The 21,536-nt window shown below is 46.0% G+C and overlaps 1 protein-coding gene across 1 annotated transcript; it reads left to right on the forward strand.

Annotated features, from left to right (window-relative positions):
• Positions 1–14,559: 14,559 nt before the first annotated feature.
• LOC136535984 (DIMBOA UDP-glucosyltransferase BX8-like) lies at positions 14,560–15,346 on the forward strand. The gene is made up of 2 exons (XM_066528426.1): positions 14,560–15,091; positions 15,183–15,346. The coding sequence occupies exons 1-2, from the start codon at positions 14,560–14,562 to the stop codon at positions 15,344–15,346; spliced, it is 696 nt and encodes a 231-aa protein (XP_066384523.1).
• Positions 15,347–21,536: the final 6,190 nt, after the last annotated feature.

Raw genomic sequence — 21,536 nt, forward strand, 5'->3', positions numbered from 1 at the left:
CCCGCAGACCTTTCAAGATATCCGGACTGTATCTTCTAGTATGTGATATACCATAGTCCGTATACGATTCAAGAAGCTGTTTGGGATGATTATTCATCTTAACATATTTGGATCAGCATGACAGCATCATAAATGGCTTTTGAAACATTTTTACTTAAAACCTTTGCGTGTGTATTTCCTCCTTTGCAGCCAACTTTCCTGACTAATGGTGTGTATAGCACCTCAAATAGTACTGAAATAGGGTTCATATAAAGGTGTTAGCTTAGCGAAGCACCCATGTGGGATCTGCTAAACTAAATGATAAAATCAGAAGTTTTCTTTCCCCATCCTCATCTCTTCCTTTCCCTCCATTGAAATGCAGGATTTCCTTTCTATTTCCTGTGTTTTTGTGTGAAAATGACTATACGCCTTTTTTTCATTTATTTAGACCCCCTTTTGAATATGAGATTTTTTCTCTTTTTCTATGAAATTACTATAGATTCATGTGAAACTCCTACATTTCAAAGAGGCTTTTAGTCTTCTCTCATCTTTCTAGATGCTCAATTTTGCAATATTTCGTAGTATAGCACCCCTTGCAAGTTGTGCGTTAGTGAATTGCTCTATCTCATCTCATCTCTGAAATCTTACTACCAGAAAAAAAAAACAAGAGTAAATTATACCGACAGTCCCTAAACTATTGCATCATTTTGTCTAAGTCTTTGAAATTACACCGCTAGGGGAATCCACGTTTTTATGGTTTCGACTTCATCGGTTTTGTATCATAAGCCGTTCTCACTCGTGCATGTTTGATAGAGCTTTTAACTAATAAGTCGGTGAAGAAGTCACAACAAAAGCCTTCCATGAAATTACTATAGATTCATGATGTCTTCCATGTGAGGCTGTTGAAGCCGCACAAAGGTGACCCTCCAGCGGCTCCAACAGCTCTGCCTCCGACGTTGGATGGTCGCCTCCTTCCGGTGCCTGAACGTGCTCTCTGTGCTCAGCTTCGTCGGGGCGCTTGGCAGGTCCTCATCAAGTGGCACGATTTGCCTGAAGACGACGCTACTTGGGAGCCACTCCAGCAGCTCGAGGATGAGCTGTTCGTCGAGCGGGGAGAGATGTTATGACCGGTATACAATATACCAGGTGCCGACGTACAAGTGGCTAGGGGCACCTAGATCAGATAGGTGGCGCCTAGAATTAGTTGGGCTCATAGCCCAGTTATCCTTGTGTTTTATTATTTGCTATTTTCCCCAAATAGATATTTATTTCTTAAAATAGGGACTCTTAGAGGGAATATATATATATATATATATATATATATATATATATATATATATATATATATATATATATATATATCTTGTAAACATTATTGATGGAATCAAGCAAGCAACATAATTAGTTGCTCGGCTTCCCATGGGAGCCCTAGCCGCCAACCCTTTTTGTTGCCGGCGCTGTGGTTCACCACGGCGCCAACTCGCCACCGCCGCTTCCGAGGACCTGGCCTTCCTCTCTTCCATCCTTACAATCTACGCAACAACTCCGGTAGGACTCCTAGCCCTATCAGAACCCCAGTCTGATTGAATGCAGAATTCATGTTGGCTGGATGCGATTTCAGCTTTCAAAGAGATTGCTTCTTAACAAAATAAACGCCTACAGAAATAATATGCTTTTATTTAAGAGCGTGGGATCTGAGTTATAATTTTGGGCTACCTTAGTCAAGGCCTGTGTTTTCTAAAATATCCTTAACTCCTGTGCTAGCATCTTGTGTTTCATCTTATTTCAAAGATGTTTTTACTGTAGTTTACTTAATTCTTTCTATGCATATGCTTCTGAGCCGTGTGTTAAGTTTTGCTGTTGTGCATTGCAGAAACTAGAAAAGGCGAAAACTGAAGATTGAAAAGGATCAGCAGGCAGTTTTAGATAGCAGATGAAAAGAGGGGAGGGGGACTTTTTGTTGATGTCTTATCTTTCGTGTCAATTGTGTTTGCTTGTCCCGCAGACCTTTCAAGATATCCGGAATGTATCTTCTAGTATGTGATATACCATAGTCCATATACGATTCAAGAAGCTGTTTGGGATGATTATTCATCTTAACATATTTGGATCAGCATGACAGCATCATAAATGGCTTTTGAAACATTTTTACTTAAAACCTTTGCGTGTGTATTTCCTCCTTTGCAGCCAACTTTCCTGACTAATGGCGTGTATAGCACCTCAAATAGTACTGAAATAGGGTTCATATAAAGGTGTTAGCTTAGCGAAGCACCCATGTGGGATCTGCTAAACTAAATGATAAAATCAGAAGTTTTCTTTCCCCATCCTCATCTCTTCCTTTCCCTCCATTGAAATGCAGGATTTCCTTTCTATTTCCTGTGTTTTTGTGTGAAAATGACTATCCGCCTTTTTTCGTTTATTTAGACCCCCTTTTGAATATGAGATTTTTTTTCTCTTTTTCTATGAATTTACTATAGATTCATGTGAAACTCCTACATTTCAAAGAGGCTTTTAGTCTTCTCTCATCTTTCTAGATGCTCAATTTTGCAATATTTCGTAGTATAGCACCCCTTGCAAGTTGTGCGTTAGTGAATTGCTCTATCTCATCTCATCTCTCAAATCTTACTACCGCAAAAAAAAAGAGAGTAAATTATACCGACAGTCCCTAAACTATTACATCATTTTGTCCGAGTTGTAATTACACCGCTAGGGGAATCCACGTTTTTATGGTTTTGACTTCATCGGTTTTGTTTCATAAGCTGTTCTCACTCGTGCATGTTTGATAGAGCTTTTAACTAATAAGTCGGTGAAGAAGTCACAACAAAAGCCTTGCTAAGATTGAAGAGGGCCTAACATCAAACAAGTAAAACCAGAGATTAGGGGTAATCCACGCCATGACCTTCAAAGAGGGCATGCGCTGTGCCACCAACATTTCCATTCGCTTGCCCCACCCTGTCCCTTGGCTAGCCTTATGGGTGCTAGATAAATAATATTCATTTTTGTTTAAGAACGTAGAATCAGTTATAATTTTTGGGCTACCTTATGTCCTATTCGTTAGATCAAGTAAAATAAGTTGGCAGCTGCTAAAAAAAACTAACCAATCAAACAATCCAATCTATAGTCTAGCTTTTTGAAACTATTTAGGGATTTTGCATATGTTCATGCAACGGATGTGAGCAATGAGATGAAGATCTACAGAAAGATGTACTAATCTTGAAGCAAGATCAAAGGATCACGTCATCGCCTGAACCAAAAACAGATTTCAGGCGCCTGCATTTTAGGAAAAGTGAACAATTTAACTACCTAGCTTACAAAAATATGAAGCATGACAATGGCGAATTCATATTGTATTGGACGTAAATTATGATGCCCGCTATCAAGTCACAAATTTTGAAAACAAAACTCAACTTGTACTAGAAGTAAAAAACAATCTTGTTAAAGGGTAAGTTGGATTTACTGAAATTGAACCAAACGTCAGATTAAAATATTATCCTAAAATAAACTAGATGGGAAAAAATATTTTAGAAAAAAAATATTTTTGTTTTCTAAAATATCTTCCTGGCGGTAGATGTCTCCGTTGATTTGATTAACACAAATCTTGTAGAAGCTTCGGTATCAACAGGGTTTTCTTGGCACGTAACTAAAATGAGCACTAATGGAAATCGGAAGCAAAAAAAAATCAGAATTAATCACGAAGATTAAGACCTACGCTACCGAAACCGAAATGTACACTGCGTCACGCACAGGCGGGGGCGGCAATATAAGGAGATCTGCATCTGCATGGGCGGCGCACATTTTCACGTCGATCGTCCCCATCAATCGTTCCACGCACGCCGCGCTCACCTGTCGATCAGCTGCGAGAAACCTATCTAACCGATCCACCGCCGCCACGACCTCGACCTCGAGACCGGCGGCATGGTCGCCAACGACGATCACGTCCGGCCCACTGACGAGGCTTCGGTCGAGCTCGTGCGCGGCCTCCGCGCCAAAACCGTCAACCGCAGCTTCATCCACCGCGCCGATGTCTGCTCCGCCGCACCCGAGGAGCTGGTCGCCGATCTGCAGCCGGTGCCAGGCACCGACGTGACGGAGGACGGGTACACCAGCGTTTGGTACATCTACTGCCCGAAGCGATACAAGAACACCCGGGGCAAGGCCAGCGGGCATAGGCAGCGCGCGGTGGAGCCCGACGGCAGCAAGATGTGCTGGCACTCGGAGGCTGGCACGAAGCCCGTGCCCGGCGCCACGTTCTGCAACTTCACCTACGGCCGCAAGGAGAAGGAGGGGGCGTCGGGTCGGCAGCGCTTGGACAGGATGGGATGGTGCATGACTGAGTTCGACGACACGCTGGGCGGCGGCGGCGACCACGTGCTGTGCAGGGTGCACCGCTCGTCCTCGTCTCTCGCCAAAAGGAAGTTCAAGTCGTCGTCGTCGTCCAAGAGGAAGGCGGCAGGCGATCACCCCAAGGCGCCGCTAACCAAGCTGATCCACGACGAGCAGGTGCAGGTGCAACAGAACCCTGCCGCCTTCTTCACCAACGCTTACCCGACGATGCCCTGCTATGGTTATGGACCTCCCCAAGGCGTGGATGCCGTGACGATGGTCGGAGGCGAGGAGGAGGAGCATGGTGTGCAGCAGCCACGCGTTGAGCCGGAGTACGGCGGCGAGTTCAACTTCGATGAGTTGCTCAACATCGACGAGCAGGTGCAGATGCAGGACCCCGCCGCCTTCTTCATCAATGCTTACCCGACGATGCCCTGCTATAGTTATGGACCACCCGAAGACGTGGATCCCGTGACGATGGTCGGAGGCGAGGAGGAGCGTGGTGTGCAGCAGCCACGGGTTGAGTTGGAGGCGGAGCACGTAGACGGCGGCGAGTTCAACGTCGAGGAGTTGCTCAACATGGAAGAGTTCACCAATGGTTACCCGAAGACGACGATGCCCAGCTATGGTCATGGTGGTCCTCAAAGCGTGGATCCCGTGATGATGTTCGGAGGCGAGGAGGAGGAGCATGGTGTGCAGCAGCCACGCGTTGAGTCGGCGGCGGAGCACGGTGGCAACTTGGGCGGGTTCAACTTGGAGGAGTTGCTCAACACCGACGATTGGAAAGGCTTCCTGCAGATGCTCCAAGCCGAAGTGGAGCAGGGGCAGCAGCAGCCATGCGCCGAGCCGGAACAGGGCGGCGGGATCGTCATCTCCGGGGGTCTACTTTATGCGTGCTGATCTTTGTTTTACTTTTACCACCATATGACACTGACAAGATGTGTGCTTCTCTGATTGTAAACGTACACTTGACACAGAAATTAAAGATGATGTTGTTATGAATCAAAGGAATGGATGCATGCACGGTTGTTTTACGAGTTACTTATTTGATGTTAGTAGTTAATAGTTCTCTCAATTATTCGTCATGACTCATGACTCATGAGTGATGAATATTGTGTTGAACAAGCAATGAAAGTTGTTCGACGTTTTTCTAGCGTAGTGTAGCCTGAAGAATCATATTCAGATTATAGGGCGTTTTGTGGCTTTGTCAATGTAACTTGCTTTGGTAATTGCCACTGGCCAATCATGTACGAGCTAGTGAATCTTTATAGTCGTCCGTGTTGTTTCAGATAAGTTGTTCGACTAGTCTTCAGACAACTGGTCTAAAAACTAATCTTCAGACAATGGAACTGAAGGATTTTTATTTACAAAAAAAAAAAAACATTCGTGCCGCGGGGTAGACACCTCCAAACTATTTTAGCTTAAGGTAGATCTTCATCTCTGGAACGAAAGACTGATGCTTGATCTGTAGCAGTGTTTTGCTAGTTCGTTAGAGTGAACATGTGCCAATGCTGCACCAGTATCACTATCACATCACATGCATGCTTAGTTTCCAGAGGCCTGCGCAGCATTCTCTGTCCTTGATCATCGTCAGCTCACGCAGCATATATAAACTGCGCAACTGCAGCACAACTGCGCAAGGTGGTCTCTCAAGGCTGCATTCACCGGTACTCGATGCAATTCTCATTTTTTTTGTATGAGTCAAGCAATTTTGAATTTGACTAAATCTATATAAAATATTAATATTCATGCACTACCAGAAATAAGGCTTTACATGACGGTTTACTGGTGACGTTCTAAGAAAACATCATAGAATTCTATTGTCTGTGACGGTTCATTCCTGAGGTGATACATCTATGACGACTGGTTTAGTTGTCGTCATGGTTGGACGTCACAAATCATATTCCCCTGTAAATGATGCAAGATCCAGAGTATTGGATATCCAGCCCAAGACCCAGTACCCCTCGCATATATAAGCAGAACCAAAACTTAGGGTTTCTCAGCTCTCTCACCCTCTCCCTCTTCCTCAGCCGAGAGCGGTGCACACTCTCACCCTAACCCTCACCCTCAGCCCAGCGAGCACATCTTTCTCTTCCTCTCCCTCTCCCACAGGCCCACACCCTCTCCCTCTCCTCCTCCTCCTATGTACGAGCGGCACGCACTCCTAGCGTCCGACGGCGGCGGGCCGCGCGGTGGCGCCCTTTTTCGGCGGCGGCGCTCCCAGGCCCCACTCCCTCTCCCTCCCCTCTGGCGTGGGCAACGGCGGGATCCGGCGTGGGCGACGGCGATGGTGGCGGCGGCCACTGGATACCGGTGTGGGCGACGGTGGTGGCAGTGGTGGGATCCCGGCATGGGCGACGGCGGCGACAGCGGGTTCTCAGCGCGCGGGCGACAACGGTGATGGGTAACCCTAGTCCCTATAGTACTGAAACCCATCGCTCCTGTGCTGGTTCCTGCCGCTCCTGTGATGCTCCTAACCCTAAGCACCTCTCTCCCTTTGTAGGGGTGAGATCCAGGTGAATCCCCACCCTTTCTTCTGCGTGTTGTCTCTCTGTGTAAAGATTTGGTGACCTTGGATTCAATCTCGGTTCGAGCTGATGGTGCCTAGTGCCTGCTGCCTGGGATTTGGTTGGGGTACTGAGGCACAAGATGTGGTGCTGCAGGGGCCAGGCGGCAGGCCAGATCTCATCCTCAGCTACCACCACTACAGATCAGGTTTGGGTATTTGCAATTCTTGTGTGGTAGGTAATGCTAGCTCTGGTTAAAGAAGCCACAGATGTGCAATTCAGCAGGCACATAACTTCAAATGTCTGCACTAATATATTTCATTGTGACTTACTGCCTAGTGCCTAGTGTGTACCTGTGAATATGCTATGTGTTTTCAAAGTGGAGTAGAGAGGAATGATTATGTATAAATTTCTTTGAACGACATGGACGAGGAATATAGAGGAACAATAACAATTATATATAATTGTGAAGCAAAAGCTTATATAATAATTATTTGTTGCAGTTACTGGGTCAACTTAGAAAAACCGATTAGATGCTTTCATGTATAAGTAGGTGAGTGAGCTTTCTTGTAATCGTTTTTCTTATGGCTTTGAATTGATCTGATCTGCAGCTAGAATACTCTAGAATACATACATACATCTTAGGTTGATCTGAACCTACTCTAGAATACATGCATTGCATCTCAGGAGATCTACTCTGTGATTTCTAGTTGTTATAATGATGGGAAGGGGTGCTGGTATTAATGATGCAGCCTAGCATATGGGAGGACCATTGTTATGATCTGCAAACTGACCATTGTTATGATATGGAAACTCACTATTAAGTACCTGATATCTCTAGCTCCATGCTTGGATATAGTATGGAGCTCAATATGGTATCCTGTCTCGCTGTTTGGGTTGGAGAAGATTTTTGAGCTGTAGCAATTTACTGTTGTCGGTGTTTCGAACAAACACCAACTAGTAAATTTATATTTGTTGCGCGTTAGGCTCGGATGGTGTACTAAAGGACACAAGGTTTATACCGGTTCGGGCAGAATGTCCATACGTCCAGTTTGCTGCTGCTCATGTTATTAGTACCGAAAAAGGTTCGTAGTAGGGGTACAAACGGCCGAGAGAGGGACAGGTCCCAAGTCTTTGATGGAAAGGTCGAAAGGGTGCCAAGAGCTTGGTTGTTGCTTGGCTATGTGTTGTGTGTGGAATCTATCCCCCCGTCTTAGTGGGGCGTCCTGCCCTCCCTTCTATAGACCAAGGGGGGTAGGGGTTACAGATGGGAGAAAGAGGAAAAACCCAAAGGTAGAGAAGGTCCTTCGAAGGTGTCGGGTCTTCCTTTTCCCTTGAGCCTGCCCTGCTAACATGGCAGACCATGCCAGGGATAGCATGCTTCGCTGATCTTGATAGGGCCGGGCTCTGGCTTCGTTTCAGCGAGTGGTCACGTCCCATCCTCCCCCGGCGGACGGTGCGGCGTGTCAGGGCACCGAGCCGTGACTCTACGGGGAGTAGACGGGAAAATGACTATACGCCCGTTACTGTTGATGATGTGAGTTCCCTCTTCGATTGTAGTGGTTGTCATATGCCTGTGTTAGTATCCACGCCCGAGGGCTGATGGCGGCGCCTTCAACACTGTAGGACAAAAGTCGGCTCCTACAACACTATTCGGGCTCTGCCATGCCTAGGAGGGCTTAAAGCGCTCGTCCCGTCGTATCCTGACGGTACCTTCTCGTAGGTGCACAGGGCATGGTCCTCGGTACAGCGGTTGACCTGAGTGTCCTATCTTACCATGTGCTCGTCATTATGAAGGAGCAGGGCGCAGTCATCGGGCGAGGCAGAGCCAGCCCTTAGCCGTCGGGCGGGGCGGAGCCTTCCCTCGGACGTCGGGCGAGGCGGAGCCAACCCTCCGCCGTCGAGCGAGGCGGAGCCAGCCCTCAGACATCGGGCGAGGCGGAGCCAGCCCTCAGATTATAGGGCGTTTTGTGGCTTTGTCGATGTGACTTGCTTTGGTAATGGCCACTGGCCAATCATGTACGAGCTAGTGAATCTTTATAGTCGTCCGTGCTGTTTCAGATAAGTGAGTGTTCACGGATGGCACAATACACTAACTTGACATTTACTTTAACACAATTAAGATAGACATATGACGAGCAAGGAGCAACAGCATATTTGTCACAAGGTCAACAGACATATGACGTCACAAATCATATTCCCTTGTAAATGATGCAAGATCCGGAGTATTGGATATCCAGCCCAAGACCAATACCCCTCGCATATATAAGCAGAACCAAAACTTAGGGTTTCTCAGCTCTCTCACCCCCTCCCTCTCCCTCAGCCGAGAGCGGCGCGCACCCTCACCCTCTCCCTCAGCCCAGCGAGCACATCTCTCTCTTCCTCTCCCTTTCCCGCAGGCTAACACCCCCTCCCTCTCCTCCTCCTATCTACGAGAGGCATGCACACCTAGAGTCCGACGGCGGCGGGCCACGCGGTGGCGCCCTTTTCCGGCGGTGGCGCCCCCAGGCCCCGCTCCCTCTCCCTCCCCTCTGGCGTGGGCAACGGCGGGATCCGGCGTGGGCAATGGCGGTGGTGACGGCGGGATCCCAGTGGCAGTGGCCACTGGATACCGGTGTGGGCGATGGTGGTGGCAGTGGCGGGATCCCGGCGTGGGCGACGGCGGCGGCGGCGGGTTCTCAGCGCGCGGGCGACAACGGTGATGGGTAACCCTAGTCCCTATGGTACTGAAACCCATCGCTCCTGTGCTGGTTCCTGCTGCTCCTGTGATGCTCCTAACCCTAAGCACATCTCTCCCTTTGTAGGGATGAGATCCAGGTGAATCCCCACCCTTCCTTCCTCGTGTTGTCTCTCTATGTAAAGATTTGGTGACCTTGGATTCAATCTCGGTTTGAGCTGATGGTGCCTAGTGCCTGCTGCCTGGGATTTGATTGGGGTACTGCTGCCTAGTGCCTGCAGACCCGCACCCTCTCCATTTAGAATAGTGTTTAGAAAATCTCATTTTTCTAGTACTTTAGAAGTGTTGCATCACTTAATTTGTTGTAAATATCATTGAACATGAGTTTTGGACCAGAAATTTAGATGTGTGGTGGATCTGTACTCTTTTGGCCTTAGTGTCTTGTTTATAGCTAATTATTTTCTAAGTTTCTGATCTGGAAAAAAAAGAAATTAAGTTACATTGATTTCTTTGACATTTTAACATAGTACCTGATATCTCTAGCTCCGTGCTTCGATATAGTATGGTGCTCAATATGATACCCTGTCTCGCTGTTTAGGTTGGAGAAGATTTTTGAGCTGCAGCAATTTACTGTCCTCTTACATGTTTACAGAGAGACTCAGCTGAGATGGCTACTTGCAACAATGAGTTGAAAATCATGATGCAAGCGATGGAGTAGCAAGCACAGCTAAGAAATGGTAAGCTTATTGTGATACTTGTCTGCATTGTTCCAAAATTTGTTTTGTTTCAGAAGCTAGCTCATAACCCGGCCATTTAGAATAGTGTTTAAAAAATCTTATTTTCCTAGTACTTTAGAAGTGTTGTATCACTTAATTTGTTGTAAATATCATTGAACATGAGTTTTGGACGAGAAATTTAGATGTGTGGTGGATCTGTACTCTTTTGGCCTTAGTGTCTTGTTTATAGCTAATTATTTTCTAAGTTTCTGATCTGGAAAAAAAGAAATTAAGTTACATTGATTTCTTTGACATTTTAACATATCCAGGCATCAAACACTGCATACTTTGAACTACCCTGTGTTACTCCAATTGTCAATTCTATAGGCTACCTGATGTGAAATTTGTGCTAGATTAAGTTACATAAAATATATTGGTTGTGCTCAATACTAACAAACAGGGGGTGTCTCTTATGAACACTGCAGGCTAATAGTTCAAATATGGTGCAGCTAGAGCACACTGCCACTGATTGTGATTATTTCTTTGGTACTCTTCAAATACAAACCCAATGGATTGTTAGCTGAGACCAATACTTGTGCTCTCTGAATTGCGGCAAGAGGATCAAGGTGCTCATGGTGGCTATTTTCGTTAGTTATGAAAGATTTAGTTGTCTGAGCAAATCACATGAGTTGTGTGCTATACAAGCCAACATCTTAGTTTTGTAGGTACTTGAGTGTAGCTTAGTTATTGCCTTAGTATTTCTTGTGGAAATTTGTACAAAAATAAATGTTGATGGTTTCAATGAAAATGATGAGCAATGTTCTGTCAATTGCGAGCATTATTCCAGTTTATGTATTTCATGAGTGTCTTAATATGTGACACGGTTAATGTTGATTGTATCGTTAATGCTGTGATGATTTGGCACTAATTTGTGATGTTCTTTTTCGTCACTATGGTTTGAATCTGGGCTGGTTATAGGAGACGGATAACTAATTCATGATAGACACAAATGCCAATATGTGACGGCTCAATTTGGTCCAACAAATGTTTGACGCGGGATACATGACGTTTTTCGCGATCGTCATCGTGAGTTAACTGTGACGCATTTTTCCTTGTCTGTGACCAAAGTAAACCATCATGTATAATGGTATTTTTGTAGTGATGATATCAAATAAGTAGCATTATATTAATCATTGAATATATTACTTTACTATACATTTTGGAGTAACAAATGTTAATAATTATTGCTATATAAACTTAGTTAAACTTAGAGAAGTTTGACTCGATTCAAACATAAATTGCATCATTTTTTAGACGGAGGTAGTGTGTGATATACAGTCAAAGATGCTGTCCTGAGAGAAAGCTTTACTTGGTGCTGTCATTAGGAACAACCTATTGTGGCCGCTATGGACAAGTTTATAAATTTCTCATTTTCTTTAGAAGTCAAATAGTTTTAAGTCTGATCAAATTTATATACAAAATATATATTATATATTAATATGTATGATATACCGAATAAGTATCATTAGACTAATAATATAATATACTTTCATAATGTCTCTATTTAGAGTTATAAATGTTAATAATATTTTTTTATAAATTTAATCAAATCTAAGAAAGTTTAACTCAATCCAAATTCAGAATTACATCTTTTTATTCCTTGAAGCCAATCTGTCCTCATCTACCTGCCTCCTTCCTACTGTTCTTGTTTCCCATCTTCTGTTAACACTGGAGCCCATTGACGGGCAAGAAGAGATCGGGGTGTATATACATCGACCAATGGGGTTGAGTTCTTGGATCTGCAAAAGAATCTCTCTAATCTGAAAGGCCCTGCCACCCGTCCGCTAACTCACCCTACACGCATGCGCATGCGCATCGCGTCGTCGTCGCGTTCAAACGACTCGCTCACAATTCGCCCCGTCCGCCTCGATTCGACTTGCACCCATCCACGCACCCCGCACCCATCCATTCGCCTCGCCCCGCAGGCGCACCCCGCCTCGCCGTGCCCCTGACCACCGGCCTCCAACGCGTCGCGCGCCACGTTCGCTGGCCACCGGCTGGCCACGCCCCCATTCCCTGGCGCCTGTGCCGTGCCACCATCACTCCCCCGCGCCCCCTGACTCTCGGAACAACATGAAACACGTGCAACATGAAACACCTAAATGCAACAAACGTCTGAAACAGATGAAACATCTGGAACATACACTTGCAGCATATGTGTGAACACATATGCCACACATATGCAACATCTAGATAGAACAATTGCAACTTGCAACACAAAAACACTTACTGCAACGGAAGACTAGAATAGATGAAACATTTAGAACATACTGTTGCAACATATGTGTGGAACATATGCAACACCAGAATCAGCTTGCAACATACGTTTGGAGCAAATGAAACATTTTAAACAAACTCTTGCAACATGTGCAACATCCCTGATCTACTATGCAACATCTATATGAAACAACTGCAACATACATCTGGAACGTTTGAAACACTTGAAACATATGGGAGGGGGAGCGCCTGTGCCGGCCAATTTCGGCCGTTGGGATGGGAGCCGGCGGCGAGTGGTGGCACGCGAGCAGCACTAGCATACAACACCAGCGCCACCAGCACTGGGCTTGGGTCGGCTGGGCGGGCGACACGCGCGACGGGCGGAGCAAGCACCACCAGCACCAGCGCGCGCGACGTGAGGGGGCGAGAGGCGTGCAACAGCAGCAAGGGTAGTGCGTGTCTGCGTCCAGAACGCGGTAGCCGCAAGGCGCTGCGACAGGGGAGAAGGAAGCAGAAGGGATAAGGATGGGTGATTTTTTTAAATAAACTCGCGGGCAAAGCGAGCGGCAGGGAAAAAGAACAAGCAATGAGACGGTGGGCCTGCAGGAGCGTTCGAGGATTTGCTCGTGTTGGACATAAGACGCGTAGCATTACCGAATCCGAAAAGTGGTACTCTAGGCATTCTAAACACCATGTTACTGTAGATGAAATATCATAGGAGCCTTGGAGAAGCTCAATTTTATTAATAATGCATTTAATTTCAGTTTTTAACTTCAGTAAAACTCTATTAGCGCACATATTAATTAAAGTGGTTTAAATATTTATGTATAAGTAACATGATTCATCGATATGCACTTAACGTACCTCCAACTCTATTTTCAAGATTCTTTTGATAGTTATAAGTAACTTGGTGCAAGAAATTTGTGGTTTTTCACTACAAGAGATGCGGCATTTTATGATGTATATGGCATGAAAATAGGTCAAAATATCACTAAGTCATCCGGTTTGGTGATAGAACCCTACCAACCAGAGCCTTACTCACATACTCCGGTGAAAACATAATTGAAACCAACTCAAATCATCTTAACTTTGAAGTCTATACAAAAACATCAATATTATTTATAAGGGTCCCTTATTTATAATACAAAACAAATATTATTAGATTCATCATCGTATATTTGCATAGTATAAGTATTCGATGTCATAAATATTAATACTCTTTAGATAGTTTGATTACAACTAAAATTGCATTTTTTCAGATAGAGATTGTACTTTCTATTCAACTTAAACGACAATTAATCACACCTCAATTATTTGAATTGTTCCCATACATTAATTATTATGACTTGCTTAATATATTGTACATGTGAAGAGTACCTAGGATGCCAGATTAAATTCCAAAATAGCTTGATTACTCATGGATAGATATTACTAACATACTGCAACGTGTGAAGACCACGCACTGAGGGCCTGTTTGGTTCACCCCTAAAGTTTAGTGATCCCATGTTTGGTTATCCCCACTAAAGACCACTAAAGCAGTTGTTCCATGTACACTTTAGTTACTTTTAGCTGCCCCTTGGTGACTAAAAGCCACTAAACTTTACTGGCCCATAAACTTTAATGGGGTGTTTGGCATTCTAGTGACTAAAATAGGGGTAAACCAAATAGGCCCTGAGTATGGTACTATTATACATGATCCTACAGATCACGTAGGGCCATGGACGATCATCCTTAGTCCTCGTTCGGTTGGGGTTGGAAACGATTCCTAGCTGAGTTTCTTTCGGGCCTCGTTCAGTTAGTCAGGACTGTGCTTAGGAATCATTCCAGTTCAACACAATGGTTATACAAATTACATAAAGAATCCTGCTAGGAATAATTTCAGTCCTTCGTTCCGTTGCCTCACTAATTTAAATAGCGTTGGAACAGTTCTGTCCAGTAACGGAGATAACCGAACGGGGCCTTAGGATTATTCTACCATACATATCACGATCTCGATGACCGGGTCCTGATTCTATATCATCGTTAGGCGCCACTCCCGACATAAGAATCATAGCCGAGAGCGCCAGCACTCTGCAAAGCCATGGCAGCACCACCGGCGCCATCCATCGCTACGGACAGAAAGGGGGCCGCCGCCGCCAACCACGGACATGGTCGCCGCCACGTGCTACTGTTCCCGTTCCCATACCAGGGCCACATCCACCCCATGTTCCGTCTCGCCGGAGTCCTTCACAGGCGCGGCTTCGCCATCACCGTCTTCCACACCCACTTCAACGCCCCGGACCCGGCGCTCCATCCAGACTACCGCTTCGTGCCCGTGCCCGACGGCATGTCCTGCCCGCCCCCGGTCACCATCGAGGACACCTTTGCGCAAATAATCTCGGTCGGCGACGCGTGCGAGGCTGCCTTCCGGGACCGCCTCGCCGCGGTCCTGCAGGAGTACTCCAGGGACGCCGTTGCGTGCCTCGTCGCCGACGCGCACCTGCTGCCTGTCTTCAAGGTGGCCACGAGGCTGGCCGTTCCCACGCTGGCGCTGCGCACCAGCAGTGCTGCCTGCCATGCGTGCTTCCTCGCGTACCCGATGCTCTGCAAGAAAGGCTACCTCCCCGTGCAAGGCAGGTCCTGCTGTTCTTGGGTGACGCAACACGCATTTTCCCCTCCTGTTCTTGAATCCACTAACAACGTGCTCGCGTTTCGTCGCTGCAGATTCGCAGCTTGACCTGCCGGTGACGGAGCTGCCGCCGTACCGAGTGCGCGACCTATTGCACATCGGTGAGGCCGGCCACCACCTGGAGTGCCAACTGGTGGCGCGCGCCGTGGCGGGTGTCAACATCTCGTCCGGTGGATCCTTGGAATTTGATTTATTCTAATAATTATAATAATTTAGACACAAATTAATTAAGCTAATATTATTGTATATAGAATATATTTGTATATTTTTGTTATCCATATACATGTGGCATATGAGCCTCTCGCCTCTAGACATGATAATTGAAGCTAGAATCAATTTTGGAGATGTTATTTTCAGAGAATTATTTTTGACAGCATGTTGGACAATTTGGACATCCAGGAATGCAGTGATCTTTGATAATAATGCCCAGGTTGACATCGATTTATGGAAAAGGCTTTTCAAAGAAGAGCTGGGCCAAGTCTGTATTAAGGCCAAGCCAGCAAGAAGTTCTTCACTTAGTTTTTGGAGAGATAACTATAATGTATAGGTTCTTGTGTTTTTCTTTTTGGGCTTGAAAGCCTTGTAAACTCTCTGTAAATAGCATTCTTTCATTTAATGAAAATAAAAAAATAGGTAGGGGGCTCCCCTACTGACCTGTTGAAAAAAAAGTGAGTTGAAAACCGTGTTATAAGTTGGAGGATAGAAATATAACATGATGATCCATATAATCAATATTCATCTCCCACGCCATGAATTTGAGATATGCTTATATGTAAACTTGGGGAAGTTGTGGAATGTCAAATTCCAAGTCAAATAGCCTAATCCATTAAGTAGATTCTAATTCCTCCAAAAATGAAAAGATTTAAACAACCCATGCATTAAAAAGTAGCATTGTGCCTAATTACTTCCCTCTCTTGATTTTATTTCTTTTTAAGCTTTCAAGTCTCTTCGACGTTCATCGCCTCATCGACCATATAAAGATCATGAAGTGCATTATCTTAGATTGGCGACATCTCTTCACTTTCATCCATGGCATCAGCCTCAACCTCATCCAAATTCAGCGCCATATCTAAAAAATATCTTACTATATATGTTAGATGCTAGCTGCTAGCAAAAGCAAACTTGATTGATTTCACGAGAGTGCATGACATTACCATCAGTGCATTGTGTTCTCAGTGCAGTCAATTCATTTCGAAATTCTCCTCCGCGTTAAGGCGAGGTGGATTGTCTTCAACAATCCATGCTTCATTTCCCTTCCGAATTTCATCCAAACTGATTGGGTCATAATTTCTAGTAGAGGTTTTGGACCTAATATTAAAACATATTTATTTCTATGTACAAACCGAACAGCAAGTCAATCAATTTAAACAATCACAAAAAAAGGTACCTTTGATGCAATTTCAAGTTGCAACGAACAAGCACACTATCATTTAACTTTTGATGCTCCAGTCTGCTCCACTTTTTGGAGTGCACATGCTCAAACATGTTCCGTCTTCTCTCACATCCAGAAGCACTACAAATTTGTCTCAATACGCAAAGCTAGCTTCTGTAAATTTGGTGTACTGCAGCCATAACTTTGCAACCACTCATCTGTACAACAAATATAATGGGCGTAGATCGATTTGAGGGTGTTAGGGAAGTGGAAAGGAAGAGGGAGATGTTGGAGGAGGCGTCGGTCTAGGGCAGCATGGGGTGGCAGGGCGCCGGCAACGGAGAGGCAAGCCCGTCCCTAGGCATGTGCCCGCTGTGCGACGCCACAAGCCCCCAAACGCGCAAGGGGGTTAATCCCTATATTAGTTACTTCACTAGTGCTGCTACTTGCTTAGCTAGAAAATGGAACAAGGCAAGGATTCTAGTAAAATAGTGGATGACAGGATGACTCAATCTCTCTCTTCATGGAGCAGCTCTACTATTTATTTATTTTTAATGAGAAATTTACAAACTTGCCTCTCCTGATCCACATCACAAACACCTCTCCTCCCACCAATCCACGACTTCACAAAAGGGTGAGAAAATCACGTTGGAGACCGTGTACCACCTCGTCCTCTAATCACATTTAGGCTTCATTCCCAAGGATTTTTTGGGGTGTTTTGGCTCTTGCTATAATTGCTAGAGAAGCCAGAAGCCCAGAACTCATGAGTCAAAAAAAAAAAAACCCCCGCTTCATTGGTTCCCACCTCATTTTATGATGGGACAGAAAAGGCTGTCTTAGTGGCTCTGTGGTGGTGTGGAGGTTGCTGCGGTCACGGTGACCGTGTTGGCGGCTTCGACCCATTGCCGTCGGTGTCGCCGCTGCGGGTGCTACGGGTGGCCTGCTTAGGTGGACGTACAACAGCTGGGTGAAAACCCTGCCCGGCTCTTCCAGGGCGGCGGTGGTGGCGCAGCCTACGCTATCTTTCTTCTTGGAGGCGCCGTCGAAGCTCCTATCCATCGGGGTAGGCTGGGGTCGAAATACTTACTCATGTGCTTTTACCAACGTTGTTGGCGTCTGCGGATGTCAAGGTCCTCCTGAGAGCATCGTTGGAGAACTACTGCAGCCATCTCCCGCTACTCTCGCCGAAGTCGCTTCTTATTATGCTGTGCATGTGTGTGCTTCAAGCTCGTCTTCGCAATGGTCTGTCTAGCCTGCTTGGTGTTGCCGTCGTCGATTACTTCTTTGCAACAGATGCTTCGCCACTACCACTTTGACGGATGCTTTGTCGTCGTTGCTGCTCGAACGGATACTTTGCCTCCGACGTCGCTTCGGTCGCCACCCCTCATGCCGGCCACTGAGGGCGTGATGCCCCCTGTTTGCGGATACCTTGTCACGTTCTCTTTGGCGGATACTTCGCCACCGTGTCTCGTCACTTCTTGGTGGATGCTTTGCCACCGCGGCTACACCGCTTTTGCTGGCACCCTTGCGTTGATTATTTTTTCTTTACAGGTCCAGCCGGTTAGGTTTCTGGTGGAGAGCCTCTCCCTAACGCCTTGCTTTTCGTCTGTTGTGATTTAGGTTCCTAACCACTTTCTCTGTGGTTCTGTAACCGGCACTATGGGTTTTTCCGTAGCTGCGTTGTGTAAGCCGTTCTTTCAGCTCTTCTTCTTAATGAAATACGCGTGAAGTTAGTGGGTGTCAATATTGTTGCTACACTAGTACAGATCTCTCCAAGACGACCCTTAATTTATTCTTTTCTTTATTTGAGCGCATGGTTTTTTCTTTTCGATACAATAGTGTGCTCGTCATGTTTGTGATTTTGGTTTGTTTTAAGCTAGTTTATGTTTCATCGGTGCCTTCAAAGCGATAAATACTCCACAATAAAGTCGACTTTAATCATCTAATGAAATAATAATAAAATAGATGCCAATATTTTTCAACTTGATACAATAGATTTTGAAATGGTCGATTATTTAATTTATTAAAGAATGGTCTTAAAAAAAATAACAATTAGTCAATGAATATTTCTTTTCAAATAAACGTTTAATGCTATTTTGAAGACATGTTTGGTAAAAAAGGAATGATATGGTATTAAGCAATATGTGCGTATTAGCATTATATCTTGTAGATAAGTTTAAGATCTACTAATAAATTTAGCATATGGCCTCTAAAATTTCGAGGATGGCCCTGTGGAGAGGGGAGGTATAGCAAGGCTTAGGGCCTATTTGTTTGGGCTTCCCGTGAGCTTTTGGACCTTCCAAGGCCAAAAGCTCTCGGAAGTCAAAAGCCAGAAGCTCACTATAATTAGCTTATGGGCTTTTGGCTTATGGAGGCTATGTAACTTTTGAAAAGTTCAAAAACTAGTAGTCTAAAGTGACCAAAAGCTCAAACGAATAGGACCGTGGACAGGGGAATCAGTTATAATTTTAGACTACCTTAGTGGAAGCCTATGTTTTCTAAAGGACAAAGTCCAAATCACTCCTTCGACACTCACTCATGTCTAGATAACCCTATAAACTAACCTGATTTTTTATTTCTTTACAAACAAGGGAAGTTTCAATTTAAAATTTTGTTAGGCGATAGAGCGTACATCACATTTTATTTTTAAAAAAATACATCACCATTTTCTATCATATTTAAAAAGGTACGGCATATTGTAATAAATTGACACTAGAAAAACAAAAAAAAATATGAAGCATGATAATGGCGAATTCATATTGTATTGGACGTAAATTATGATGCCCGCTATCAAGTCACAAATTTTGAAAACAAAACTCAACTTGTACTAGAAGTAAAAAACAATCTTGTTAAAGGGTAAGTTGGATTTACTGAAATGGAACCAAACGTCAGATTAAAATGTTATCCTATAATAAACTAGATGGGACAAAATATTTTAGAAAAAATATTTTTGTTTTCTAAAATATCTTACTGGCGGTGGTAGATGTCTCGTTTGATTTGATTAACACAAATCTTGTAGAAGCTTCGGTATCAACAGGGTTTTCTTGGCACATAACTAAAATGAGAGTACTAATGGAAATCGGAAGCACAAAAAAAAAAATCAGAATTAATCACGAAGATTAAGACCTACGCTACCGAAACCGAAATGCACACTGCGTCACGCACAGGCGGGGGCGGCAATATAAGGAGATCTGCCTCTGCGTGGGCTGCGCACATCTTCACGTCGATCGTCCCCATCAATCGTTCCACGCACGCCGCGCGCACCTGTCGATCGGCGGCGAGAAACCTAGCTAGCCGATCCACCGCCACCACCACCTCGACCTCGAGACCGGCGGCATGGTCGCCAACGACGATCACGTCCGGCCCACTGACGAGGCTTCGGTCGAGCTCCTGCGCGGCCTCCGCGCCAAAACCGTCAACCGCAGCTTCATCCACCGCGCCGACGTCTGCTCCGCCGCCCCCGAGGAGCTGGTCGCCGATCTGCAGCCGGTGCCAGGCACCGACGTGACGGAGGACGGGTACAACAGCGTTTGGTACATCTACTGCCCGAAGCGATACAAGAACACCCGGGGCAAGGCCAGCGGGCACAGGCAGCGCGCGGTGGAGCCCGACGGCAGCAAGATGTGCTGGCACTCGGAGGCTGGCCCGAAGCCCGTGCCAGGCATGCCCGGCGCCACGTTCTGCAACTTCTCCTACGGCCGCAAGGAGAAGGAGGGGGCGTCGGGTCGGCAGCGCTTGGACAGGATGGGATGGTGCATGACTGAGTTCGACGACACGCAGGGCGGCGGCGGCGACCACGTGCTGTGCAGGGTGCACCGCTCGTCCTCGTCTCTCGCCAAAAGGAAGTTCAAGTCGTCGTCGTCGTCCAAGAGGAAGGCGGCAGGCGATCACCCAGAGGCGCCGCCAACCAAGCTGATCCACGACGAGCAGGTGCAGGTGCAACAGAACCCTGCCGCCTTCTTCACCAACGCTTACCCGACGATGCCCTGCTATGGTTATGGACCTCCCCAAGGCGTTGATGCCGTGACGATGGTCGGAGGCGAGGAGGAGGAGCATGGTGTGCAGCAGCCACGCGTTGAGCCGGAGTACGGCGGCGAGTTCAACTTCGATGAGTTGCTCAACATCGACGAGCAGGTGCAGATGCAGGACCCCGCCGCCTTCTTCATCAATGCTTACCCGACGATGCTCTGCTATGGTTATGGACCACCCGAAGACGTGGATCCGGTGACGATGGTCGGAGGCGAGGAGGAGCGTGGTGTGCAGCAGCCACGGGTTAAGTTGGAGGCGGAGCACGTAGACGGCGGCGAGTTCAACGTCGAGGAGTTGCTCAACATGGAAGAGTTCACCAATGGTTACCCGAAGACGACGATGCCCAGCTATGGTCATGGTGGTCCTCAAAGCGTGGATCCCGTGATGATGTTCGGAGGCGAGGAGGAGGAGCATGGTGTGCAGCAGCCACGCGTTGAGTCGGCGGCGGAGCACGGTGGCAACTTGGGCGGGTTCAACTTGGAGGAGTTGCTCAACACCGACGATTGGAAAGGCTTCCTGCAGATGCTCCAAGCCGAAGTGGAGCAGGGGCAGCAGCAGCCATGCGCCGAGCCGGAACAGGGCGGCGGGATCGTCATCTCCGGGGGTCTACTTTATGCGTGCTGATCTTTGTTTTACTTTTACCACCATATGACACTGACAAGATGTGTGCTTCTCTGATTGTAAACGTACACTTGACACAGAAATTAAAGATGATGTTGTTATGAATCAAAGGAATGGATGCATGCACGGTTGTTTTACGAGTTACTTATTTGATGTTAGTAGTTAATAGTTCTCTCAATTATTCGTCATGACTCATGACTCATGAGTGATGAATATTGTGTTGAACAAGCAATGAAAGTTGTTCGACGTTTTTCTAGCGTAGTGTAGCCTGAAGAATCATATTCAGATTATAGGGCGTTTTGTGGCTTTGTCAATGTGACTTGCTTTGGTAATTGCCACTGGCCAATCATGTACGAGCTAGTGAATC

This window comes from Miscanthus floridulus, chromosome 2, assembly GCF_019320115.1.
Source record: "Miscanthus floridulus cultivar M001 chromosome 2, ASM1932011v1, whole genome shotgun sequence".
NCBI classification, from domain to species: domain Eukaryota; kingdom Viridiplantae; phylum Streptophyta; class Magnoliopsida; order Poales; family Poaceae; genus Miscanthus; species Miscanthus floridulus.